Source organism: Lynx canadensis, chromosome F1 (genome assembly GCF_007474595.2).
Source record: "Lynx canadensis isolate LIC74 chromosome F1, mLynCan4.pri.v2, whole genome shotgun sequence".
NCBI lineage: Eukaryota > Metazoa > Chordata > Mammalia > Carnivora > Felidae > Lynx > Lynx canadensis.
The window spans coordinates 66,692,202-66,718,692 of record NC_044319.2 but is presented as its reverse complement, the minus strand read 5'-3'; the positions used below and the strand labels follow the sequence as shown (position 1 = coordinate 66,718,692).

General features: G+C 57.9%; 1 protein-coding gene across 1 annotated transcript; it reads left to right on the top strand.

Annotated features, from left to right (window-relative positions):
- Positions 1-1,670: 1,670 nt before the first annotated feature.
- On the top strand, positions 1,671-26,364 carry PRCC (proline rich mitotic checkpoint control factor). Its single transcript, XM_030302218.1, has 7 exons — positions 1,671-2,496; positions 14,125-14,172; positions 16,353-16,919; positions 19,036-19,131; positions 21,445-21,588; positions 23,793-23,858; positions 25,900-26,364. The coding sequence occupies exons 1-7, from the start codon at positions 2,029-2,031 to the stop codon at positions 25,984-25,986; spliced, it is 1,476 nt and encodes a 491-aa protein (XP_030158078.1). The 5' UTR covers positions 1,671-2,028; the 3' UTR covers positions 25,987-26,364.
- Positions 26,365-26,491: the final 127 nt, after the last annotated feature.

The following is a 26,491-nucleotide window of genomic DNA, read 5'->3' as shown; positions in this document are numbered from 1 at the left end:
GGAGCCCCATGCGGGGCTTGAACTCACCAACCTCAAGATCATGACCTGAACCGAAGTTGGACGCTCAACTGGACTGAGCCACCCAGGCGCTCCAAGATCTGTGTTTTTAAGAAGCTCCCCCAGGGGCGCCTGGGTGGCGCAGTCGGTTAAGCGTCGGACTTCAGCCAGGTCACGATCTCGCGGTCCATGAGTTCGAGCCCCGCGTCAGGCTCTGGGCTGATGGCTCGGAGCCTGGAGCCTGGAGCCTGGTTCCGATTCTGTGTCTCCCTCTCTCTCTGCCCCTCCCCCGTTCATGCTCTGTCTCTCTCTGTCCCCCCAAAAAAATAAAACAACGTTGAAAAAAAAAAAAAAAAAAAAAAAAAAAGAAGCTCCCCCAGGGATCTTAGGCCCAGTAAGAACTGGCGTGTAGAAAGAATGTTCTGTGCATGCAGAGTGGGTAGCAAACAGATGAAAGGAGGGTTGGTGGAAGTGGCATATTGGTCTGGCTCTGAAGGCGGGGAGAGATTGCAGACATGGAGTAAGCTGGCAGGGAGGGGTCATGTAGGCTTGAGCGATGGAAGATTCAAGCTTGGGCCTGTCACTGTCGCTCTTCCTTGTGGCCATCACCCCCGGCCCCCCATCATCCTTTCCATCTTCCTTTTTGGCCTCCTCCCCAAACTTCAAGAGTTTTCAGGGGCTGAGCTCAGTAGAATCTTCTGCTCTCCCAGAGTGGGGAGGGGGCGCCCACAGAAGTGGATCGGCATGGGAAAGACACACACAGAGATGACAATAGACGACATCCAGTCACAGGCGGACAGGAAGAGGCAAAGATGGATAAAGAAGAAAGGAAACAGAGTCACAGGTGGACAGGTGTGGAATCGCAGGCAGGCGGGCGCGAGCCTTTGGAGGACACACACACGTGGGTGGATAAGAAGGTCACACACGAAGGCACGACAACAAACGGCGGGCACGGAGCGGGACGGGTGCCCAGGACACACGCAGGTGGACAGGCGGGAGGCCCGGGCGGACGGGGATGCGCTCGGGTGATGCCTCGGGTCTCCCAAGGGCACTCGGGAGGCACGCGGTGCTGCTGCCAGACCCTGCGCATCTGTCTCTCCGCCGGCTGTCGCGGGGAGACCCCAGGCTGGACAGCGAAGGGTCACTCCTGGGCGTGCACCTTGGTCAGGGCGAGGGAGTCACCTCCCCACGCGGGGCACGTTCATTTCAGCTCTCAGACGTTTATTATTAGGCCCTAAGTCTCACTTCTTTCTCACTCATCTCCCAATTTTGCACAGGTCTCTCGGGCCCCGCCTCTTTTTGGGGTGTTTTAGGCCAATTCCTGGCTTCAGGCCACTCGGGGGCTGCATCAGTTCATTTAGAGTTCACTTTTCCTTTAAGCTCTTTTCCCCATTCACCACTCTCGCGGACTCCCTCTCGTTCCCGACGTCGCTTGCGGTTCCTAAGAGCACTACATCTCCCAGCAGTCTTAGCGCCCACGCGTCTACCCTAGGGAACTTCAAGTACCGAAATGCTCTCCCACTGTCTGCTGCCTACCGCGGTGACCGATGGGGCTTGTGGTCCCCTGAGGAATTGTCAGAGGACCGAAGAAACTACTCATCCCAGGAGTCCTCGCGTCAGAGGCGGGTTTCCCTCTTGGCTCTCTGCGCGACCCTTAATCCTTCCTCGGACTCGAACTCCCGCCGTGCCCCGCGCTGGGCTTCCAGTGGCGGAGAATGGAGTTGTGGCCAAAGTGTCCTCTGGGAGTTGTAGTTTCTATATTGGTGAGGCGAGGAGGAGGCGGAGTGACTCGGCGGCCATTAGCTGTGTGTAGTTGCCCGGGACTGGGAGCTTAAGTGAAGAGGGAAGCCTTGCTCGGTGGAAATCTACCGTGGCCATGGGCTCCTGCCGGGCCTAGCCCCAGAGTACGGAGAAGGCGGGCTTTTCGGTGCCCCGCCCCGCCCAGTGGCGGGGCCCACTAGGCCCCCGGACATCCCCGGTCTCAAGTAGGCCTCGTCTGCCGGCAAGGGCGCCCCAAAGGCGGGAGGCGCCATGTCGCTGGTTGCTTACGCCAGCAGCGATGAGAGTGAGCCGGATGAGGCTGAGCCGGAGCCGGAGGAGGAGGAGGCGGCGGCCCCTCCATCTGGGCCCGCTTTAGGGGGCCTGTTCGCTTCTCTCCCCGCACCCAAGGGCCCGGCCCTGCTGCCTCCGCCCCCCCAGATGCTGGCCCCAGCTTTCCCCCCGCCGCTGCTGCTGCCCCCTCCCGCCGGAGACCCCCGGCTCCAGCCGCCTCCGCCCTTGCCCTTCGGCCTGGGGGGCTTCCCCCCACCCCCAGGCGTGAGCCCGGCCGAGGCGGCGGGAGTTGGGGAGGGGCTGGGATTGGGGCTGCCCTCGCCCCGGGGCCCCGGCCTCGGCCTGCCGCCCTCCGTGGGCGGTGCCGGGCCCCCCCTGGGCCTTCCCAAGCCAAAGAAGCGGACAGAGCCCGTGAAGATCGCGGCGCCGGAGCTGCGTAAGGGGGATGTGAGTATCCGGGGAGGGCGCCCCCGCACTGCCCCTCGGCTCGGGTTTGGGCCCCGCCGGACCAGGGACCTGGGAGGTTCCGGGGCTGCCTCCTGTGCGTGCCTCCGTTGGCCGCGGACCGCTGCGTTCCTGCCACGCTGCGATTCACTGAGCTGAGTTTGTCAACTTCGCTGTTTGTCCACGCGGGTTTCGCGGGGCCGGACCCGCCTGCGGAAGGGCCACGTCCCGTCCCCCGGCACTGGCGGTCCCGGGCCCCCGCGCGCCTGCTTCTGCTCCCCTGTTGCGTCTTCAGCCCAGGCCGTGCGGTACTTGTCTTATCCGGAGAACGGCTTACGACCTGCCACCTGAAGAAGTGACAGGAGGCAGGATTCCTGAGCTGAGCCCTTGCCTGCACATTCGGGACCAACTTTTCCCCCTTGCACCTAAAACCATTAGGGTCTGGACGAAAAGAATAGGCATCCCGAGTTCTGCTTTTGAGGGGAGTTAGGGAAGAAGGGGAGGGTTTGTCCTTCCCCTTCTTCCCCTTTCAACTGCTGCAGAGCTCTGGGAGGGAACAGGTGTCCGGCAGGTAAGATCTTACCTGGAAAAGGACAGAGTGGAGGTGAAGAGCTGGGTCTGTCACTTCCAGGCCGGTGCCTCAGTTTCCCCGTTTAGGTACCGCTAAGCCTAGGGGAGATAGGAGGCTTGGGTTCTATTTCTAGAAGAAGCCGCCAAGTTGGAACAGAAAATAGAAGGCCTGTTCTGGAGCGAGTGCTTTGGGAATAAAGGAGACATGGAGCCTGCGGGCGGGCAGGGGCTTACGGTTAATGCCAAGGTCTTTCCTCTCTGGCTCCTGAAGAGCGAACCCGTCAGTCTTGCGCTCACCTTTGGTAGCCCTCTGGGAGAGGCTTATTTTTGCTCTTCCTGCCCTGCAGGCTTCCAGCTCTGGCTGGGGGCCGTCCCCCGTTCCTTGCACTTCCTGGCCCCTCGCCTTGTAACCCCAGATGGCCTTTTGTTCTCCCATCGGCTCCTTTGGAAAGCTGGCTTCTCAGGAGGGTTTTCTGGTCCACCTGCGTGAACTGCAGCCTCTCATCCCTCACCGTTTCCCTTCCTTTTTCTCCGGCAGCCGTACAAGCCCCCCGAAGGCAGGCCCTGTTGATTCGTGCCGTATCCCTCGCGGTCGAAACAGTGCTCGGGGTGTGCGGACTGCTGCCTGGATGTTCCCTGAGTGAATACACGTGAATGAATGTGGACTGTTCATGAAAAGGAGGCTCCAGGATCGCCCTCACGTCTCGTTCCAAACTTTCTTCCACGTTACCTCACCCTTTCTTTGCCCCGAGTCTGTTGTTTCCAAGTCCAGGATCCCAAACAGCCTTCTGTCTCCAGTGAAACTTTGGTCTTGGTTTTGCCTCGTGCGCAGGGAAGTCCCTGAACAAGACCGAAGAGAACGGGTTCATTTCTTCCGCACTCTCTCTTCTCCGCTTCGCCGTGTTCTCCGCCTAGTTTACCTCTGATGTCTGGGGGGGAGGAGGCACTTTGAGGCAGCCTGCCTCCCTCCACTGGGACAGCGGGGAGTTCATTTGCAGGTCTGGGGAGGCAGCATCAGAGGAAGTTAACGCTAAAGGTTGTAGAGTCTTCCATTCGGTCTGGCTGAGGTGGGGGAAACCCCTGAGGACTCCCCACCCCGTCCCTCCTTTGTCAGTGTGATTCTCGAAGTTCCCAAAGTTTCTGAATGCCCCAAGGTGAAGGAGACTCGAGACTCGGATCATTCAAATGAAGCCAAAGCTTCCTCCCCCTTCAGTTTCCTACCTTCCTTCAGCTTGAGCTGGTGCTGGCGGTCTCTGAGCGCATGGTTCCTGCGGAAAGGTCCCCAAGAGCACAGGATGGTCAGCTGAGGGCGGCTGCTGGCTTTAGGGTCGTGCTCCTCCGGTTCTAAGCTGTGTGTCTTGCACTTAGTAGGCTCACAGGGCACGTTTGGAGAAATAAACAAACATTTTCTTAAGTGACTTCCCTTTAGGGTTTGGAGTTGAAGTAGCAGCAATGAACTCTGAACTCTCGTTTGTTCGTTGGTTCGTTCGATTGTTCGATCCTAGCCTGCTTCTCTGTGCCAGCAGCTCGGAGTACGGTGAACGGTGATAGGCTCTGCCCACAAGGAGCTTCTGGAGGAGGCGGACGAGGAGATAGATTTCAGGTCAAATCGGAGAAGAGCCACGGTAGAGCTGGTGCCGTGGGAACGTACCTAGTGGGTGCCAATCCGGTCTAGAGGCTGGGGAGGCTGCCAGAGGGAGGAGATGTCTGCACAGAGATGAGATACGTGAGTAGAGGGAGCCGGAGAACGCGGGTGCCGCGGGGAGGAGCACGTCAGGCGGAGGGGCAGGATGTGGCAGGGAGCTTAGCGGCGAGAGAGACCATGCTTCCGGGGCACCTGGAGTGAGTTAAGCTCCGGAGCTGGATGCGGGGATGTGGGGGTGCTGAGGCCAGGGGATGTGGCCTCTGGGCACCACGGAAAGGCCTTCGTAAGTGACCCTGGGGTAGTGAGGCGCCCTTAACGGGCCGAGCAAGAATTCTCTGGTTGCACAGCGGCTAAGACCTGGGGGAGCAAGACCGGCAGGCACGGCGTGGCAGGGGGTGATGGCCTGGGCACCCGGGCGCGGGCCTGGGGAGAGCTGCAGGCGGCAGGCCTGTGGAGGGGGTAGAGCGTCTGGGCCGTCTGGGCGGTCGATGGGACGGCCTAGATGAGGGCCGGGATTCGAGGTTGACCCCTGCCTTTTAGCTCAGGCAGCCGGAGGGTAGTGGTGCCATTTATTTAGAGAATACAGAGCAGATTGGGGATTATTAGCTGGATTTAGTTGGTTGCAAGGATCAGAAACCACCTGAAGCCAGGTTGAATAATGAGTGTCCCGAGGTGCCCGGGAAAGGGCCTGCGGTCAGACGTTGGAGATCTTTGCGAGTTTGATTCATGCTTCTTTGGCTGCAGATCAGTTTCCTCTGCTGCTTGACCTTTGCTGCCCGTGAAAGATGGCCGCCCCACCCCCACCCCCTCTCGTGTTTATTTCTCTTTAGTGATCAGTCCAGATGGAGCCGCGTCCTTAGTCCCGGTCCTGGTGTTCCAGGAGAGAGAATACGGTCGGTCTGATGTGGGTCGGCTCATCAGTCAGCTGCAGTCGGGGCGGGGCAGCGCCCAAGTCTGTCCAGGTGCGACGCGAGGTCACATTCAGTCAGCCTTCCGTTTACAGGAGGGACTGGGAACGACCCACCGAACAGATGGTCATTTCCTTTTCCCTTCTTCTCTCCTTACTCCACCGGAGCTAACCCCACCCCCCCCCACCGCATTGGGCTGGACGATTGTTGATTTCATGGACTCAGACTTCTAAAATTAGGATACAAAATGTCAAAATTAGCAAAGTGAGTCTGCTCTAAGAGTTTTCTGTCCTTGGGGCACCTGGGTGGCTCAGTCTAAGCGTCTGACTTCGTCTTGGGTCGTGATCTCAAGGTTCATGAGTTCGAGCCCCACAACGGGCTCAGTGCTGACAGCTCGGAGCCCGGAGCCTGCTTGGGATTCCGGGTCTCCCTCTCTCTGCCCCTCCCCTGCTTGCACTCTGTCTCTTTCTCTCTCAGTCTCAAAAATAAATAAACATTTAAAAAATTAAAAAAAAAATAAAAGAAAAAGTTTTGTGTCCTATAACATGGATTTTAGAGCAAGCAAATTTGAGGCTTATCTGGGTTAGGATTACTTATACTTCCAGATCGTTTACCCAGAGAGTGGAAAATTGGAGGGTGTGAGAGGCAGACTTCACTAATTTTGGTCATTTCTGTTAACCAAGTAAAGAGTTGACGGCAGCAGGTTTAGCCGAGTTTCAGAGCTCGGTAGAGGTGGAGCGGGAAGGGGCACAGACCCTTCTGGGACACCCGCTGAGTGGCTGACACTGCCTGGGCGGTTGCAGCCCTGGTCTACAGGTGAGGAAACAGGAGTTTAGAGAACAGAGGTGATCTGTCTCAAGTCACAGTTTGGGAGTGGCAGGGTTGAGTCCAGGGGTGTTTTGTTCTGAAGCAGTGCCTGGTGGGGAGAGAGAAGAGCCGTGGACAAGCACAGCTGTACAGGCAGCAGGTGAGGGTGCGGTGGGGAGAGGCAACACGATGAGGGTGCTTGCTGTAGGGGAGAGGCAGCGCGGTGAGGGTATGGCAGGGGAGAGACCGCACAGTGAGGGTGAGGCAGGGGAGAGGCAGTGCGGTGAGGGTGTGGCAGAGGGAGGCAGTGCAGTGAGGATGTGGCAGGGGAGAGGCAGCATGGTGAGGATGCGGCAGGGGAAAGGCAGTGCAGTGAGGGTGCTGTAGGGAGAGGCAGCGTGGTGAGGGTGCTGTAGTGGGGAGGCAACGCGGTGAGGGTGCTGCAGGGGAGAGGCAGCGCGGTGAGGATGTGGCAGGGGAGAGGCAACATGGTGAGGGTGCTGTAGGGGAGAGGCAGTGCGGTGAGGGTGTGGCAGAGGGAGGCAGTGCAGTGAGGATGTGGCAGGGGAGAGGCAGCATGGTGAGGATGCGGCAGGGGAGAGGCAGTGTGGTGAGGATGTGGCAGGGGAGAGGCAGCGTGGTGAGGGTGGTGTAGGGGAGAAGCAGTGCAGCGAGATGTGGCAGGGGAGAGGCAACGCGGTGAGGGTGCTGTAGGGGAGAGGCAGCGTGGTGAGGGTGCTGTAGGGGAGAGGCAGTGTGGTGAGGATGTGGCAGGGGAGAGGCAGCGTGGTGAGAGTGAGGCAGGGGAGAGGCAGCGCGGTGAGGATGTGGCAGGGGAGAGGCAACACGGTGAGGGTGCTGTAGGGGAGAGGCAGCGCAGTGAGGGTACGGCAGGGGAGAGGCAACACGGTGAGGGTGCTGTAGGGGAGAAGCAGCACGGTGAGGGTGTGGCAGGGGAGAGGCAGTGTGGTGAGGGTGCTGTAGGGGAGAGGCAATGCGATGAAGGTGCTGCAGGGGGGAGGCAACGTGGTGAGGGTGCTGCAGGGGAGAGGCAGCATGGTGAGGATGCGGCAGGGGAGAGGCAGCGCGGTGAGGATGTGGCAGGGGAGAGGCAGCGCAGTTGAGGGTGCTGTAGGGGAGAGGCAGCGTGGTGAGGGTGGTGTAGGGGAGAAGCAGTGCGGCAAGATGTGGCAGGGGAGAGGCAACGCGGTGAGGGTGCTGTAGGGGAGAGGCAGCGTGGTGAGGGTGCTGTAGCGGGGAGGCAACGCGGTGAGGGTGCTGCAGGGGAGAGGCAGCGCGGTGAGGGTACGGCAGGGGAGAGGCCGCACAGTGAGGATGTGGCAGGGGAGAGGCAGCGCGGTGAGGATGTGGCAGGGGAGAGGCGGCGTGGTGAGGATGTGGCAGGGGAGAGGCAACACAGTGAGGGTGCTGTAGGGGGGAGGCAGCATGGTGAGGGTACGGCAGGGGAGAGGCAGCGCGGTGAGGGTGCTGTAGGGGAGAGGCAGTGCGGTGAGGGTGTGGCAGAGGGAGGCAGTGCAGTGAGGATGTGGCAGGGGAGAGGCAGTGCAGTGAGGGTGCTGTAGCGGGGAGGCAACGCGGTGAGGGTGCTGCAGGGGAGAGGCAGCGCGGTGAGGGTACGGCAGGGGAGAGACCGCACAGTGAGGATGTGGCAGGGGAGAGGCAGCACGGTGAGGGTGAGGCAGGGGAGAGGCAGTGTGGTGAGGATGTGGCAGGGGAGAGGCAGCGCAGTGAGGGTGCTGTAGGGGAGAGGCAGTGCGGCGAGATGTGGCAGGGGAGAGGCAACGCGGTGAGGGTGCTGTAGGGGAGAGGCAGCGTGGTGAGGGTGCTGTAGGGGAGAGGCAGCGTGGTGAGGGTATGGCAGGGGAGAGACCGCACAGTGAGGATGTGGCAGGGGAGAGGCAGCACGGTGAGGGTGAGGCAGGGGAGAGGCAGTGTGGTGAGGATGTGGCAGGGGAGAGGCAGCGTGGTGAGAGTGAGGCAGGGGAGAGGCAGCGCGGTGAGGATGTGGCAGGGGAGAGGCAACTCAAGGTGCTGTAGGGGAGAGGCAACGCAGTGAGGGTGCTGTAGGGGGGAGGCAGCATGGTGAGGGTACGGCAGGGGAGAGGCAGCGCGGTGAGGATGTGGCAGGGGAGAGGCAACACGGTGAGGGTGCTGTAGGGGAGAGGCAGCGTGGTGAGGGTGCTGTAGGGGAGAGGCAGTGTGGTGAGGATGTGGCAGGGGAGAGGCAGTGTGGTGAGGGTGCTGTAGGGGAGAGGCAGCGTGGTGAGGGTGCTGTAGGGGAGAGGCAGTGTGGTGAGGGTGCTGTAGCGGGGAGGCAACGTGGTGAGGGTGCTGCGGGGGAGAGGCAGCACGGTGAGGATGCGGCAGGGGAGAGGCAGCGTGGTGAGGATGTGGCAGGGGAGAGGCAGCGTGGTGAGGGTGGTGTAGGGGAGAAGCAGTGCAGCGAGATGTGGCAGGGGAGAGGCAACGCGGTGAGGGTGCTGTAGGGGAGAGGCAGCGTGGTGAGGGTGCTGTAGGGGAGAGGCAGTGTGGTGAGGATGTGGCAGGGGAGAGGCAACACGGTGAGGGTGCTGTAGCGGGGAGGCAACGCGGTGAGGGTGCTGCAGGGGAGAGGCAGCGCGGTGAGGGTATGGCAGAGGAGAGGCCGCACAGTGAGGATGCGGCAGGGGAGAGGCAGCACGGTGAGGGTACGGCAGGGGAGAGGCAGTGCGATGAGGGTGCTGTAGGGGAGAGGCAGCGTGGTGAGGGTGCTGTAGGGGAGAGGCAGCGTGGTGAGGGTGCTGTAGCGGGGAGGCAACGCGGTGAGGGTGCTGCAGGGGAGAGGCAGCATGGTGAGGGTACGGCAGGGGAGAGGCAGTGCGGTGAGGGTGCTGTAGGGGAGAGGCAGCGTGGTGAGGGTGCTGTAGGGGAGAGGCAGCACGGTGAGGATGTGGCAGGGGAGAGGCAACGCAGTGAGGGTGCTGTAGGGGGGAGGCAGCATGGTGAGGGTACGGCAGGGGAGAGGCAGCGCGGTGAGGATGCGGCAGGGGAGAGGCAACACGGTGAGGGTGCTGTAGGGGAGAGGTAGGCGAAAGGGAACATTGCTCTAACTGAGGGCACCTGTCCGCAGAAGATCAGGAGACCAAAGACGGAAACCGGCTGATGAGTCAGGCTAATTGGGATAAGGCCGCGAGGAGTGTGGTGGTGATTCGGGTTTGGAGCCTGGGGGGTCGGGGCCTGGGCCCTTCTTTCCTCCCTGGCTCCTGGCCCTGGCAGCTCGAGATGGCCTTTTGGAGCGGGCGTGTGCCAGAGCCCGAGCCTGGGAAGATAAGAGAACCGCTCTGATAGATGAGCAGATCCCACTGGGCTGGCTTAATGGAAAATGTCTGTTTCCGTTTTGCTCTGCAGTCTCCGTGCGTGCGTCTTGTCACTCTTGGCAGCTGGAGCGGAGAGGACAGTGGTGGCCGTGGAGGCTCAGGCTCTTGTGAGGCCAAGACGTCCATTCCTTTCTCCTTCAGAGGCGCAAGCAGTTTGCGCCTCTGAGACCCAGGAGGGCCTTCCCTGGCCCAGCCTGAGGCTCCGTGGCGCCTGGAACGTCGCCCTCTCTGGGTCTGATGGCACAGCCCTGCCCAGGTCACCACTGGCTGATTGCTGCTCTCTAGGAGCTGACTCTATGGCCTTCGTTTGATCTACTCCTGTGGAAAAGTGTGGCAGTTCCTCAGAAAGTCACTTGGAATTACTCCGCAGTCTAGCAGTTTCTTTCTTTTTTTTTTTAAACATTTATTTATTATTAAGAGAGACGGAGCATGAGACGGGGAGGGTCAGAGAGAGGGAGACACAGAATCTGAAACAGGCTCCAGGCTCTGAGCTGTCAGCACAGAGCCCGACGCGGGGCTCGAACTCACGGACCGTGAGATCATGACCTGAGCCGAAGTCGGCCGCTCAACCGACTGAGCCACCCAGGTGCCCCTCTTTTTTTTTTTAATTTTATTTTTTAAGTTTTTTCTTAAGTAAGCTCTGCACCCAACATGGGGCTTGAACTCATGACCCCGAGATCGAGTCGCATGGCTCCCCCGACTGAGCCGGCCCGGCGCCCCTGTGATCCGGCAGTTTCATTCCTCAGTGAAAAGAGCCGAGAGCAGGACCCCCACACGCACGCCCATGTCCGCGGCAACGCTCTTCTCCACGGCCGGAAGGCGCCCGCAGCCCAGGTGTCCACAAGTGGACAGCAGCACGACATGTCCATGCCACACGTGTCATTGAGCCTTAAAAAGGAAGGAAACTCTGACACGTGTGCAGCGTGGATGGCCTTGGAAGGCATTACGCTAAGAGGAACAAGCCAGCCACAGCGGGGGACGTGCCGTGTGATCCCAGCCACATGAAATGCCCGCAGTGTGCAGAGCCCAGGGGACAGGAGAGTGGAGGGTCCCTGGGGCTGGAGTGCAGCGAGCAGGCAAGGAGAGGTATTGTTTACCAGGTACAGACTCTCTGTTTGGGATGATGGAAAGTTCCAGAAATAGTGGTGATGGTTGTACAACACTGAACGCACTTAACGCTACCGAGTGCACACAGCGGTTAAAGTGGCACATGTTATGGGGCCGCCTGGGTGGCTCAGTCGGTTAAGCATATCCGACTCTTGACCTCGGCTCAGGTGATGATCTCACGGTTTTTGAGTTTGAGCCCCGCGTCAGCACAAAGCGTGCTTGGGATTCTGGGTCTCCCTCTCTGGCCCTCTCCCATTCACACTGTCTTTCTGTCTTTCTTTTTCAAAACTAAATGTTAAAAAAAAATAATAATTGGGGCGCCTGGGTGGCTCAGTCGGTTAGGTGGCTGACTTCGGCTCAGGTCATGATCTCGCGGTCCGTGAGTTCGAGCCCCACGTCGGGCTCTGTGCTGACAGCTCAGAGCCTGGAGCCTGTTTCAGATTCTGTGTCTCCCTCTCTCTGACCCTCCCCCGTTCATGCTCTGTCTCTGTCTCAAAAATAAACATTAAAAATTAAAAAAAAATAATATCTTTGTACAGTTTTATAAACGTAATCATCTGAGACTTGGACAAAACCTGTTTATTTGCACATTGTTGCACTTGAACCTAATTGCCTAAGATGTTAAAGTTTAATTGGGCCTCCAGACGTCACGAAAACTGTCTGTGCCCGGTAGTGAGGTGGTTCCCCACGCGCCCTGCCAGGGAGGGGACGTGTCTCTGTGGCTACGAGGCCAGGGGATGGTCAGGGGTCTCTGAGGCAATGGGAGTTTGGAACAGAGAGAACGGGTCAAGATGTTTAGGTGTTTGGGGCTTAATGCTTTGTTTATTTGCTTTTTTTTTTTTTTTTTTTTTGGTTGAGTTTGATGTCTTGGCAGGCCGGAGAGAATAAGAATCCTCGAACTCTGCCAAGAACTTTCATTTATGTACGTTTCCATGGCTAGACGCTCGTGCGGTCTTTAGCGCATCGTTGTGATATGTGCGCGTGCTATTTTCCACAGGCTTGGGGGCCGCAAATAAATGGCACAGCCGAGACTCACACTTGTAGTTCTGATTTGGTGCCGTGTGCGCCTGTCTGCGTCGATTGGGGTCTTGAGGGGCCTGGTCAGGGCGGATCTCGGGCCCAGGCCAGCAGGGGACAACTCGGCACGGTGTCTCTGCGGAGACGCGCGAGCTGAATGGTTCCGGCCCTTGGTTCCGCTGTGATCCAGCTGGTACTTGACCTCTCCGGGGCTGCCTTCCCTCCCCCTCGAAACTGAGATGACAGGGCCTGCCGGGAAGTGTTACTGGAAGGACGAGTGAAGCGTCGTGAGCTGATTGCCACCTAAGATGACTGTCCTGCCCTCTGCCACCTCTTCCCCTGTCCCCCTGCGCCCCAGACAGACTCCCCTTACGGGTTTTGTAACATACTGATACAGGTGCCGGGACTGGGCGGTAAGGTGAGGCCCCACATGGAGGAGAGACAAACGTAGGACCAGCAGATTCGTGGAGGGGGTGTTTGAACCACACTTGACGCCCTTTGTGTTGTCCTGCCTTGTTACGTGCCGCTTGTCACTCTTACTGGATTGTGAGTTCCTTGAGGACGGGGACTTCTTCCGTGGCACAGCACACACACAAAATCTTTGAGGCACACCGGGGGGACTGGTCTGGGGAACAGGGGACAGGGCTCTACCTGCTCCAGGCCCTGCCCCGTGCCCGTGGGCAGAGCGGATGAGCATCGTCTTCCCGTCACCCAGCCTGGGGCGGCCGTCGGGACATCCGTCGATATATGCACTGTGGATTGCACAGAGTAGATTCTCAGTCGCTGTGAGGTCCTTGTAGCCGATGAGCCGGGGGAGGGACTTGTGGGCCGTGAGGGTCGGCCGAGAGATTCCAGCAGAGCGTTTGAGTTCTTGCAGCATCTTGCACACGGACGCGTCTGAGACCTGCCTGATCCCCTTTATGCGCAGACGCCCAAAGCAGGCCCTGGGAACAAATGGAAGCTTTTAAGGTTCTTGGCTTGAGAATTCACTTGTTATTTATTCTTAATTTTAAAAAATGCTTTAGCGTTATTATTTTTTATTTTACAGAGACGGAGAGAGTGTGCAAGTGGGGGGGGGGGTGGGGAGAGAATCTCAAGGAGGCTCCACACTCGTCGCGCATCCCATGACCCTGGGATCGTGACCTGACCCTAAATCAAGAGTCAGACACTCAACTGACTGAGCCACCCAGGCGTCCCGGGATTTACTTACTTACTTACTTGCTTACCTATGTATTTATTTGTAATTATTCTTAATGCTTTTATTTACTTTGGAGAGAAAGAGAGAGACAGAGTGCGAGTGGGGAGGGGCAGAGAGAGAGGGAGACACAGAATCCGAAGCAGGCTCCGGGCTCCCAGCTGTCAGCCCAGAGTCCCTCTGGGCGCTTCACCTCCTGAACCGCCAGATCATGACCTGAGCCGAGGTCGGTCTCTCCATCGCCTGAGCCCGCAGGCGCCCCCTAGGGTTAGTAGGCTTGCACCTTTTTGATCCTTGGCGATGTTCAGGATCTGGTACTGAGCTACAAGGTAAGGTAGCTTCCAGTGTGAGAGCTTGTGTTAGGGACAGCCCCGGTGAGTCAGAGGGTGACACAAATGGCCTCCTGTGTTGCCCCCAGCGCTCACCATCCCCATTTGCTCACCTTCCTCCTGGACGCGAGCAACTCTGTCTGGCAGACGGTAGATCATACTTGCAGAGGGAATGGATTTCTCCAATGGCTTTGACCTTTAACGCTGCACAGAGAGTAGTTAACACCCCACTTAACTCCCGCCGGAGTTGCCCGGCCGTGTGGTTATGTTGTCTGCGTGAGCGGTTTCAGAAGGGCAGCTGAGACTGGGGGAGATGGTGGGCCACATCCATCCGTCTTCCAGCAGACATATTTATTAGGAGAAAAATGGGTGTAGCCTTTTCTTTCCACCAGGTCTAAATGGGAGGAAATGCTTTTACTTTAAAGGAATAGAAATCCACGCCAAGGAGCCTGGGCTGCAGGACCTGGGGCAGAACAAGCGCCCTGGGGAAGTCACCACACACCCCTTCGCCCTGAGGCGGTTCGAGAGCAGGGAGGGAGCTCTCGGGCGCTTCCCCTGCAACCGCACAGACCCGTGGGCCGCCCTTGGGCCGCCCTTGTCCGGACCTCGCTGGATGCGGGTGTTTCCTCCACCGCCCTCACGCAGGAAGGCCTTATTCCGTTTCTTTTTTTCTTAGTCAGATTCCGAGGAAGATGAGCCCTCCAAGAAGAAAACTGTCCTTCAGGTAAGCTTTGTGACCTGGCAGAAGCCATTTCTCTTCCCGTATTGCCTCCCGAAAGAGAGTCACGACGCCCGGGAAGTGTTTCCACATCACACGTAGGGCAGATGCAAGCATCTGAGGACCAGCTCCCTCCGTGTGGTTTGGTTGTTCTCGGAGCCGCCGGCCCTTGTGCCGTGTGCCCTCCCCTCGCCGTTGCTCGGTGCTGGCCTGGTGGGGTCACCCCTGCTGGGGGCAGCCAGTGGCAGGGAGGCGGAAACCAGTGGGTGCGATGCATTTCCGCCGAAAGGATTGTTTAGGAAGGGTGAACGGAGCGGGCAGAACGATGTTAGGAACGTGCGTGTTGTGCAGTTATCCTCCCGCCTCATCTTTAACCTGGAAAGTAAGTACTTCAGCCGTGCCAGGCACAGCTGTCAGTGCTGTACCAGCCTTTAGTTGATTTCACTCTCAAGGTAGCGCCGCAGTCGTGGTGTTATCATCACCCCCGTATTCTGCTGGTGGAAACCACGGGCTGAAGGAGCTTGCCCGCGGGCAGCGATGGGTGGGGCAGGGCGGGGGTCCGACTCTGGGTCTGACCGTCCAGTCCCAGCCCTTCCCTGCTGAGCTTGGCTCCTGCTCCAGACCTGAGACCGAAAGTCCTCAGCCAGACGATGCCGGGAGCTGATCTCTCGGCCGTTTGCCCTGTTTTCTCCTGTCCCGGTGCCTTTATTCCGGCCCCCGGGAGTTTCTTCCCGCTCCACTCCGTGCTCAGGGACTTACGTGCTCTCTGATCTTGTGGATCGTATGTCTCAGGGAAAACAAAAGCAAAAGCGGTCCTGCCTTTGTCAGACTATGTCGTGACTCAGGCGTGTGACGCCAGAGCTGCCCCTTCCCCTGACTCTGCTGTCACCTCCACTGCTGGGAGCTTTCCGGGTGCAGTCACGTGGAGGGGAGAGTGACGTCCTGGCCCTGTGTGGGGGGGTTGACGGAAGAGGAGTCGCGGCCAAAACTGGCAGCTGAGGCTGCTGGAGACCGGTTCTCCGTTACCCAGGGTGGCTTCCTGGAGGGGGTGGGTAAGGGCAGCCTGAGTCACGGGGGCACTGGCTCAGAGGGCGTCCGGAGCACAGAGCAGCCTCCCAGCTGGCGGAGGGGCTGGGGGGACACTGGCTCAGCTGTCGGGCGGAGTGGGGACCCAGTGCTGCACAGGGGTGTGGCTGTGACCCCAGATGCCATCTGAGAAGTCAGACGCTTCAAGGTAGCCTGAGCATGTGAACCACATGGCACCTGGGCCCGCTCCCTACGTGCTTGAGTCTCTGCGGTCCGCCTGGCTGGAATGTTCCAGAGCTGTGGACACACAGCAGGGGAGGAGCCCACTGGCCAGATGAACTGTTCTGCCTGCCTGACTCACCAGCCTTTCTTCACTTGCTCTGGGCGTTGCTTGGCCGAGGGGCTGAAGTATACTGGTCCTCCAGGATAGGGGCATGGTGGCCTCGTTCCATTCTCCTTTTTCAGACTGACGCCTCCCACGGCCCTCCAGTTGGGCCAGGCTAGCCCCGTGGCATACAGAAAGCAGAATCGGAGAGATTTTTCCGTGCAGTAGGAACTCGGGATGGGCTGAGTCATTTAGCGTACAGATTGAGAAGTTAAATGCTCGACTCTGGCATACGCTGAATGTGCCACACGTATAGGGCTTTCCTTGGGCAGAGGAAGGACTTTGGGCAACAGGAGTGAAGGTCTTTTGGACAGAGCCCTGTTCTTGACTTTGAGTAGCAATCCCAGGGAAGCAGGGAGTTCCTATGTTAAGAAGAACCTTCAAGCCCTGGAGAGAGGTAGAGCGGTCAGCTGGAGAGAGCCCTGGGCTTTCTGGGAAGAAGGGATGATGCGGGATTAAAAGCATCGTAGGCACCAAAAGCCACAGACTCAGGGAAGGCTCTGGGGCACAGGACAGCGGAGCTGGGTTGGTGTGGAGCCGAGGGGAACAGGGGTGATGTCTTCGCTGGGACAAGCAGCCAGCAGGGGGGCCTGAGGTAGGAGGCGGATGGGATCCCCCAGTGAGGCAGCGGGCAGAGTTGAGAAGGAAGCAGGGGCCGGTGAGATCTTAGGCCGGAGCGCCTATCTGTGCTTCTTGTTCTTAGTGTTGGTAACGCGTATCACCAGGTCTCACTTGGCACGTTTTTTCCCTCCTCCCCCGAACCTGTGCTCACCAGGGATCCGGCGAGGGCGCTGGCCTGTCTGCCTTGCTTCCCCAGCCTAAAAACCTGCCTGTGAAAGAGACTGGCAGGCTGCCCCTGCCCCACGCCTCCTCCCGGAAGCCCGCGGATGGCTCCTCTGACGCTAAGCCCTCCAGACAGGCTTCTAAGACCAAGCCCTCTTCCCTCGCCTCTGTCGTGGGCACCACGACCACCACTCCGTCACCCTCTGCCATCAAGGCTGCCGCCAAGAGTGCTGCCCTGCAGGTGACGAAGCAGATCACGCAGGAGGAGGACGACAGTGATGAGGAAGTAGCCCCCGAGAACTTTTTCTCCCTCCCTGACAAGGCTGAGCCGCCTGGAGTTGAGCCATACCCTTACCCCCTCCCTGCCGTCCCTGAAGAGCTGCCTCCAGGCACGGAACCGGAGCCGGCCTTCCAGGACGACGCAGCCAATGCCCCCCTCGAGTTCAAGATGGCAGCGGGCTCAAGTGGGGCCCCTTGGATGCCTAAGCCTGGGGATGACTACGGCTACAACCAGTTTTCCACATATGGCGATGCCAATGCCGCTGGTGCTTATTATCAGGTGGGTAGGTGGTCCGGAGGGCGGGCCAGGGCGCGTTGGAGCGTGGAGGTCACAGAGAGCTCTGAGCCGGTCCTACGGCCTCTGTGGTTTCGCTTGGGCTGAATTAATGTCTTCCGGCGCCTTGATTTTCCTGTATATCTCCGGCCTCAAAGCATACCACCTTTGTTCTGAAAAAGGGCCCGTCTTGAAGTCTGACAGGGAGAAGTACATAACTGACACGTTTGTTCTGGAAACCAGCCCTGTAGGAGCTGGCGAGAGGTGTAGGGAGAAGGCGGGAGATCCAAGACCCCCTGGTGTGGATTGTGAGGCTGAGTGAACTGGAGGGGTGCACTGAGAGCAGGAAGGAAGGAGAGGAGGGGCTGAGGGGGAAGGGGATCTGGAGAGTTGAACACAGAAGGGAAGAGGGGGGAAGGCAGGAGCCACGGGAAGGTGAAAGGATGGGAGCCCCTGTCCCAGGAAGCCAGGGGACCGTAATTTGTGCTGTGACAGCCAGTGGGGTCTGAGGGGGGGTTGGGCTTGGAATCCCAAGCCGTGTGAGTCTGGGCAGATTCCTCAGCTGTACGGGGGGGGGGGGGGGAACAGCAGTGGCCTCGTAGCGATGCTGGGACAAGCCCATCAGCGTGGCATGGTGCCCGGGCCAGAGCAAATGCCCAGGAAAGAGTTGGGATGACTTTTTATCCCAGTGCCATTTGGAAGAGCTGCTTAGCTCTGTTGTGAGTGGCGTCAGAGGATATGGGAGGCCAGGTGAGTGGGTTTAGGAAAAACTTTCCCGGCATCACAGTCCTGGGTGGAGAGGGCTCCAGGGGCTCAGGGACTCGCCAGTGTTCTGACCTGTTTAGCCAAACAAAACAAAACACAACAACAACCAAAGCCATTTAAAGGAACAACAACCAGGCGTTCTGTATTCATTTATAAACTGCACCGAGGGAGTCCGTGCACGTGAAACATGTAACGTGCACTCGGGACCCTGCGATTCCACGTATCTTACTGTGAATGCTTTCATAGAAAATCGTGCTCTGATCACCCTGGATTCTTACGTGTTTTATTCGGTCAGTGTTAAACCTTTCCATTTAGTTCACTATAAAATGAATATTCTTAAAGGGGCATTTTTTGGAGTTTTGGGCAAAAGTGGAAGAATTGGGAGAAAGCGTGGGCCGGGAGGAAGCCGCTTCTCAGCCCGAGGGCCACCTGGCTGGCCTCCTGGGGGCTCGTCCTGCTTGCACCCCTCTTCCTCCGGGACCGCAGCAGCCTCCGACAGCTCAGCTCCAGGGCGGTCATCAGATTCCTGAGCCGAGTGCCCGGGAACACACACCTTGGCTTGTTCCCGGCTTTGTAAATTCCGTACCAGTCTGAAAGCCATTTATTTTATGTTAGGTTTTTATTGAAGTATAGTTGAGGGGCGCCTGGGTGGCTCAGAGGCCGGTTGAGCGTCTCTTGATTTCTGCTCAGGGCATCATCTCACGGATGTGAGATGGAGCCCTTCGTCGGGCTCTATGCTGCGTGTGCAGCCTGCTTAAGACCCTCTCTCCCTCTCCCTTTGCCTCTCCCGCACTCCCTAAAAAAAAAGAAAAGAAGAAAAGAACTATAGTTGACGCGATGGATGTTATGTTAGTTTCAGGTGTGTGGCGATTTATTTCATATCAGAGATCTGCACCCTCCCTCCCCGTTGCAGGCAGCGTCCTTGGGTCCACAGGCCCAAAATTAAGACAAGGAGCGGGAACGGTGTGCCCTCACACGTCTCGCCTGCTCACAGCTGAGCGTGTCTCCATCTCACGGGCAGGAGGTGTGGCGCTGAGGGCACTGTGGCGTGAGGGTTGGGATTCACCCTGGGGAGCAACCGAGGGAGAGGGGAGCAACCGAAGCAGGAGAGAATGCCTGTTTCTTGTCCCCCTTCCCTGAGCTATAGCCACCTGGACGGTGCCGATCGGAGAAGCTGCAGAGGGTCTTCTGAGTTACGGATGGGTCCTCGGGACGCTCGCCTCTACCTGGGCCGCTTGAGGGGCTGGTGGTGCGGGTGCCTCCGCTGCCACTTGGTGACGGTTTGCTCTGCTCCAGACCTTGTCCCCTGTCCGCTGTGCCCCTCAGTTGGTGTGTTTTTTCCCTCTCTTGATTGCAGGATTATTACAGTGGTGGCTACTATCCTGCACAGGACCCGGCCCTGGTCCCCCCCCAGGAAATTGCCCCAGACGCCTCCTTCATCGATGACGAAGCAGTAAGTTAATAAAGCACGGGTGACCATCTTTGACCCATGGACGCCAGGTTTCAAATCCAAAAGTAAAGAAACCTTTTGGGGAGGGGGGCCTGGATAGCTCAGTTGTTTGATCATCTGACTCTTGGTCTCAGCTCAGGTCTTTAACGTTTATTAATTTTTGAGAGACAGGAAGAGACAGAGTATGAGCGGGGGAGGGGCAGAGAGAGAGGGAGACACAGAATCCGAAGCAGGTTCCAGGCTCCGAGGTGTCCGCACAGAGCCTGACGCGGGCTCGAACTCAACAGACCGCGACATCATGACGTGAACCAAAGCCGGACGCCCAACTGACTGAGCCACCCAGGCACCCCTGTGGTGGAATTTTGCTCAGGTCTTGATCTCAGGGTCGAGAGTTCAGGCCCTGCATTGGGCTCTGCACTGGGTGTGGGTTTTTTTTGTTTGTTTTTGCTTTTTTTAACTATATTCAGTTAGGATTCGCTGTGGCAGAAACTCCAAAGTGCAGTGGCTTACATCGGAGAAGTTAACTTTTTTCTTCCTCAAGGAAGGCCGGAGGCAGCCCTGCATAGTTGTTGGGGACCCGGGCGCCTTGTGATGATTCCTCTGCTCTCCCTACGTTGTGGCCTTTGTGCCTCTGGTCGGTGGTGGCGGCCGAGGCTGCCGCTCTGTCGCCTGCATTGCGGCCGCTGTTCTGCGGCAGGTGGAGAGACCGAGGAAGAGTATCTTCTTCTCCTTTGGGGAGACCTCCCCAAGATCTCCCCAGAGTTCCTATCAGCGCTTCCATTTCTGTCTCGCTGACTAGAGTCTGGTCACGTGACCACATGTGGCTTCGGGGGGAGCCCAGGGGTTGGATAGTCTTTTATCCAGTTGGGTGGTAATATTCCAGAATGTTGGGCTCCTTCACGTTAAAGGTGAAGGGGACGATGGATTTGGGGAGAGGACAGCAGCCACAGTAATGACTCCTGTGTTCACACGCCTGGATCCCCTGCCGCCGGGCTCCCTCACCTCAGCACAAGGAGAGAGAAAACCCCGGGTCCTGTCAGGCTGTGTTCCAGACGGGAAATCTTGTTCTCTCCGTAGGGAGGCCTCAGCCTGTCAGGAGGGGGCTGGGGAAGTGGGGGGTGTGCTCTTTTTGCATTCAGGCTCTTAGGAAAAAATAACCCCCTCTCGCCTCTTCACAGAGAGGTGTCCATCCCTCCGCATGCTTCTTCCTGCTGTCACTGTGTCCCCTGCGGGTGTATCCTTGACACGGTCCATAGTTGGGCCCTTTTTGTCCTCAGCCTGGGAGGCAGCAGAGAGCTCAGCCGGGGGCGAGAGTTCTTTCCTGCAGGTAGAGTCCCTCGGAGGAGACCTCACCAGTGATGCTGAGAGCTGGGCCTGGCCTGCACTCAGGTCTCTGAGTGTTTCAATTAGAGCCCCCTCTCCCACACGAGTCCGGGAGACGTTGGTGTGACCTGCCCTTTTGGTGAGGAGGGCAAGAGGGAGCGGCAGCCTCCTAGAAACCTTGCCAGGCTCCCTCTCTCCCAGCTCCGCCTCTGAGGTCCACTCTGGTGTGGAGTCTGCTGATTTTGTGATGCCAAACCAATGAGAAGGAACGCACGTGTAAAAACCAATCTTTAGAGGAAGAATCCTAGATTTTTTTTTTTTTTACCCTGAATTCTTTTTTCTTTAATGTTTGTTTATTTTTGAGAGTGAGAGCGAGAGCGAGAGGGAGAGAGAAAGGTGAGTGCAAGCAGGGGAGGGACAGAGGGAGAGGGAGACACAGAATCCAAAGCAGGCTCTAGGCTCCGAGCCGTCAGCACAGAGCCCGGCGTGGGGCTCAAACCCACGAACTTGTGAGATCGTGACCTGAGCTGAAGTCGGACGCTTGACCGACCGAACCACCCAGGCGCCCCTACTCTGAATTCTTAATCTGAAAATTGTATGCGGTCCTTTTCGGTACATTGAACTTACGCATAGTTTGAGCACATGTTCCCAGCAGTGATCCCCCACCCCCGTACTCGCTCATGTTTGGGGGCACCGCCTTGGCCTCCCTTTCCCTGAGGGCAGGAGAACGTCTGGGCGGCAGCCTTTCATTGGGCATCGGACAAGTTTGATAGGTGGGGGGTGAAAGGGGGTATCGCACAGGGAGGAGTTAAGGACACTTAATTGTGTTCTCCTAACTGGGTCGGGAAGCATCATCGCACCGTGTGACAGCCGCCGTGGGTAGCGCGGGGGGCGGGGGGTGGGCGTAAGATGATTCCATAAATTCTGGGTTTCTAGTGAGTCCCCGATCTCTCACCCAGATCCCCCACTGCTGCTGTCTGTCTCCTTTTCCAGTTTAAGCGGCTACAGGGCAAGAGGAACCGAGGGAGGGAGGAGGTCAACTTTGTGGAGATCAAAGGTGACGACCAGCTCAGTGGGGCTCAGCAGTGGATGACCAAGTCGTTGACAGAAGAGAAAACCATGAAGTCATTCAGCAAAGTAAGTGGGAAGGGTCTGTTGCATGGCTAACTTGGGGGTGGGGGGTGCCCAGAGCAGAACCTGGGCCTGCTCCTGTCCCGACCCCACACCCGATGGTTACCCCCCAGCACCTTTCACAGATGCCTGCCACCCGTGGGACTGGAGCCTGCGCCGAGCCTCACGGATGCAGCCTCCGCCTTCCAGAGCTTTCCAGAACTTTGCGGCACTTTGCTTTCTGTCTGGGGGGTGGAGTCTTGTCACTGAGACTGGGCGACTCGGGAAGAGCTTTGATGCGTTGTGGCTGTCTCCCCGGCGGGACAGAACCCGCAGCTGCCCTGCCCTCTCCCTCTGTCACTTCCCACCTCCACCCTGCCAGGCTGGGGCCTGGCTCAGCACATCTTTGAGGTGTGGACAGAGCAGCAGAGTCCTGGGGGCTTCGGTTCTGAGTATGCACCCCCTCCCCTCTCCTTTTTTGCTGTTACTTATTGTTGCCAGCTGGGGGCTTTTCGGGTGTTTATTCCCCATGCTTCCCACACCACACGCCTGCCTTCCTGTGCTAGTTTTCTTCAGTCGGCGTGAGGGACCCCTCTCCACCTAGTAGCTGAGCACAGCAAACATGGACATTTATGAGCCTGCCACGGGGGGCGGAATGTGGGGAAGCCCTGGATTCAAGCCCAGCGCCAGCAAGGCCAAGGTCGGGCATCTTCTCCCCTTCTCCCTCCCACTCTCTCCGCTCTGTTCTGTGGCCACAGATGGCCATCTGAGCCCTGGCCGTTTGTTTTCACCGAATGCTGGCGGTCGTACAGGACAGAGCAGAGGGCTGTGGTTAGATCAGCACAGAGCCATCCGTGTTTCCTGGAAAAACCACTGGGGGGAGCGTGCTCTCCTAACCGGGTCGGAAGCATCACTGTTCCGTGTGACAGCCGCCGTGGGTGGCGTCCACCGTGGCCAGCGAGTGCGTCGTGCTTGTCGGCTTTGATGGTGACGTTAAACGGTGTCCCACAGCAGCCAGGAATTGGGGGTTTGCTGCCGCTTGGGTCCTTACTTTCTTTGCACCGCCTCATGGTGTTACAGCTCGACTGTTTAAAAAGAAGAGAAACTTGGGGCGCCTGGGTGGCTCAGTCGGTTAAGCGTCCGACTTCAGCTCGGGTCATGATCTCGCGGTCTGTGAGTTCAAGCCCCGCATCGGGCTCGGTGCTGACAGCTCAGAGCCTGGAGCCTGCTTCGGATTCTGTGTCTCCCTCTCTCTCTGACCCTCCCCTGTTCATGCTCTCTCTCTGTCTCAAAAATAAATAAATGTTAAAAAAAAAAAATTTAAAAAGAAGAGAAACCTGCGGTTCGTGTCCTCGAGGGCTTTACGGCACAGCCGGGAGAAAGTCGATGAGTGATGGGGGGTTGCCGAGGACCCTCCAGAGAGGAGTGTTGGCGGCTGGGTGGGGCTGATAGGATGCTTCTGGTCTGAGGCAGCACTGGGGGGGCAGGAAAACCGTAGGATGAAAAAGCCCAGACCAGTATAGACTTTGACAGGAAAGCTTTTGCTTCAGAGCTTGGTCAGGGCTTGGGTGTAGTTACGGGTGGAGGCTGGAAGACCGGGGAGAGGTGGGTGGTGGTGGAAATTCTGATTCCAGGGTCTCTGGGGAGGCACACGCCGGGGAGGGGGGGCGGGGGCGGGCTTTCAGCTAGAGGCTGGGGATGGGAGAGCTGGGGAAGCTGTAGGTAGGAGCAGGCTGGGTGGCTGGCCCGCCGGGGAGAAAGGGACAGGGACAGGGAGGGCTGAGGCGGAGACGGGCAGGATTCCGAGAGGGAGGGCGGTCACCCAGGCCCCGGAACAGAAGCTGTCGTAGAGTCACTACACGTGATAAAGCCAGCTTCAAGTGCCCACTGTGGGCAGAGCCCTGTGCCTGTTGCTGGGGGTGGGGTGGGGGGGGGTGGGGTTACCAAAGAAACAGAAGACGCAATCCTGACCTCAAAGCATCTCCAGTCCAGCAGAGATATTAGCAGGCTATTTCAGGCAGAGCTTCTCAGCCTGGGTTTTTGGCATAATGGTTTGAATAAAAACCGTTTTGTGAGCGTACAGACATAAAAACAGCCCCAAGCTGACTTTTCTCCCCCAGGTTTTAGGCCAAGTACTTGGTTTCTAAGCCCCAGCCTTGCACCATCTGGGCACGTGTGATACTTCTCCTTTTCTTCCTGTGGCTTAACGAGTGTGTTTTCTTCCCTTGCAGAAGAAAGGGGAGCAGCCAACGGGCCAGCAGCGGCGGAAGCACCAGATCACGTACCTGATCCATCAGGTGAGAGGGTCCCCGGAGACCCCAGGGACAGCCGGCGGAGACCCCTTGACTGCGGGTCTGAGGCCCCTTCACCGCCCCGTGGGCTGGAAGCCCGGGTGCCAGGCACCAGCTTCCCCGGGTCCGTTCTCCATGTGGCCGCTAGGGGGGGATGTGTCCTTCAGAATCACCTACCACCCCACCCCGCCTGGCGCCTGGCGCCTGTCACTTCCCACTTCCCTTCAGCCTCAAGTGCCAGGGGCTTGCGAGTAAACTAGGTGGAGATTCAGATACCCAGACATGCACGCGGAGGGCAGCAAAGTGGTTTCTCCTACGGTTCTATTACGTGGCAAGTTTATCAGAAATAAATGGCGAGTTTATCTATCTAGGGATTTAAGAATCTAAAGAAAAAAATGGGTTCGCCAGCTTTTAACAGAACATCCACCTGATAAGGATGTTGGTTTTGTAGTCTCCACTTCTGTGGCAGGAAACAACACAAATAATTAAAAATCGCAGCTAATCCAAACATGTCTTCTGGAATTAGAATGTCACTTACCTGATAGGACCCAGCAACTCTCACTTATTTAACCATTAAGCAGACATCTTTTGGAGACCTCCTGCGCCGAACGCTGTCTGAGACCCAGATGGGAACGTGCTGTTCTGGCCCTTTCCCTGGGGACACATTGGTGCCTGGTGATTTCAGGGGGAAATCTGCTTTTGCTGTTCTTGTCAATGGTTCACTTCCTTTTCAGGGACTCCCCTGTGTCCTTATCCTGACTTGTTATTTGTAGGGAAAGGATTCGAGGGTAGGGTTTTCTTTTAAGCCCAAACCCTTTTTTTTTTTTAAATGTTTATTTTGAGAGAGAGTGCGAGTGGGGGAGGGGCAGAGAGAATCCCAAGCAGGCTCTGCAGTGTCAGCGCAGAGTCGGAAGGGGCGGGGCTTGAACTCATGAAGGGTGAGATCGTGACCTGAGCCGAGATCAAGAGTCCAGTGCTCACCTGCTGAGGCACCCAGGTGTCCCTAAACCCTAACTCTTCACCTCCGCCCCTTAACCAAGGGGAGGTGGGCAGATACCAGCTAACTCTGGCGGGGTGGGGTTGGCGAGCCCCCCTTCTCAGGTGGTGCCCGTAGGGTCCCCAAGTGTGGCGTTGAGGTCAGCAGAGGAAAGTCACAATTCTGGTGCCTTCCAGCCTGTATTTCACAGCTTCAGTTTGTGCTTGAAAGGGGTGTGAATTTCTAGGGTTCCACATCCACTGTGTGCAGCACAGCAGCGACACTCCGTCTCGAGACACAGCTGTCGCTTGGTGTCCCGTGTGGCCCTGTCCACATCTTTGACACTGTCCTCTCCCGCTTGGCTGGTCGGGCGTCCAAGACATCTGATGTCGTCCTTTCAGATGCAGATTCCAGCTCACCTCTGTCAGGTTTCCACTGGAGAGATTCGGTTTTAATTCCAGCAGGTGTAGGACCAGGATGCTTCTGTTCTGTTTTTGTAAAGATTTTATGTATTTATTATTACTTTTTGAATGTTTATTTATTTGAGAGACAGAGAGAGAGCATGCACGAGCAGGGGAGGGGCGGCGAGAGAGGGAGGGAGAGAGGCAGGGAAAGGGAGAATCCCAGGTAGGCTCCACACTGTCAGCCCAGAGCCTGACGAGGGGCTCTCACTCATGAAGCGTGAGATCATGACCTGAGCCGAAATCAAGAGTCGGACGCTTAAGCAACTGAGCCACCCAGGGGCCCGTGTAAAGATTTTAAGTCATGTCCACACCGCACGTGGAGCTCACACTTAGGACCCCGAGGTCGAGTTGCACTGTCCGCCGACTGAGCCAGCCGGGCGCCCGGGACCAGGGACCCTTGAGTCTTTGCTCTGCTTAAACCCCGTTAGCTCTTTGCTTTCTCGGGGTCTCCCCTTCGACCTGAGTCAGAGGAAACAGTCTGGCAGGGGATTTGCTACTTCCCGTATGTGTTCCAGGGGGGAAAGGGGCTGGTGCCGGAAGCTCACAGAGGCCAGGGGAGAAGTCTGTCACCCCAGGCTGACGCCCCCGCCCCTGTCTCTCACCGCAGGCCAAGGAGCGGGAGCTGGAGCTGAAGAACGCCTGGTCCGAGAACAAGCTGAGCCGCCGGCAGACCCAAGCCAAGTACGGGTTCTAGGGCTCCGGACCCGACTGCCCCCGGGACCTCCTGCAGCCCGGCGCCACGGCCTCACCTCCGGGACCCCCGCTGCCTCCAAGTCCAGGGCCTCCTTCCCTGGGGACCCAGCCCTCGCCTCCGCGAGGATGAACACGTTTGATAGATTTTTCTTAACAGAAGTTAGAGAACTCAGCTCCTCTCTGTCTTGGAGCAAAGACTCGAGCGGTGATGCTTCAGACGGGGCTCCGAGTCCTTGGATGGGAGTTTTGCTCCCTCGTGGGTGTGATGAAATGGTGAACCCCTCCCTCCATCTTTTTTTTTTTTTTTTTCTTTTTTTAATTTTAAACCAGGGATGTCTGTTGAAATAAAACATTCAGTCTGATGGACACTGCTCGCCCTGACCCCTCTCCTACTTTTTCGTGTGCTCTCCTTTTTCCATTCTGGATCTTTCTCCTGCATTTTCCTGTTCCTCGGTCTGACTGTACCTAGTGTAATGCACCCCCTGCCCCGACCCTCACAACCTGCC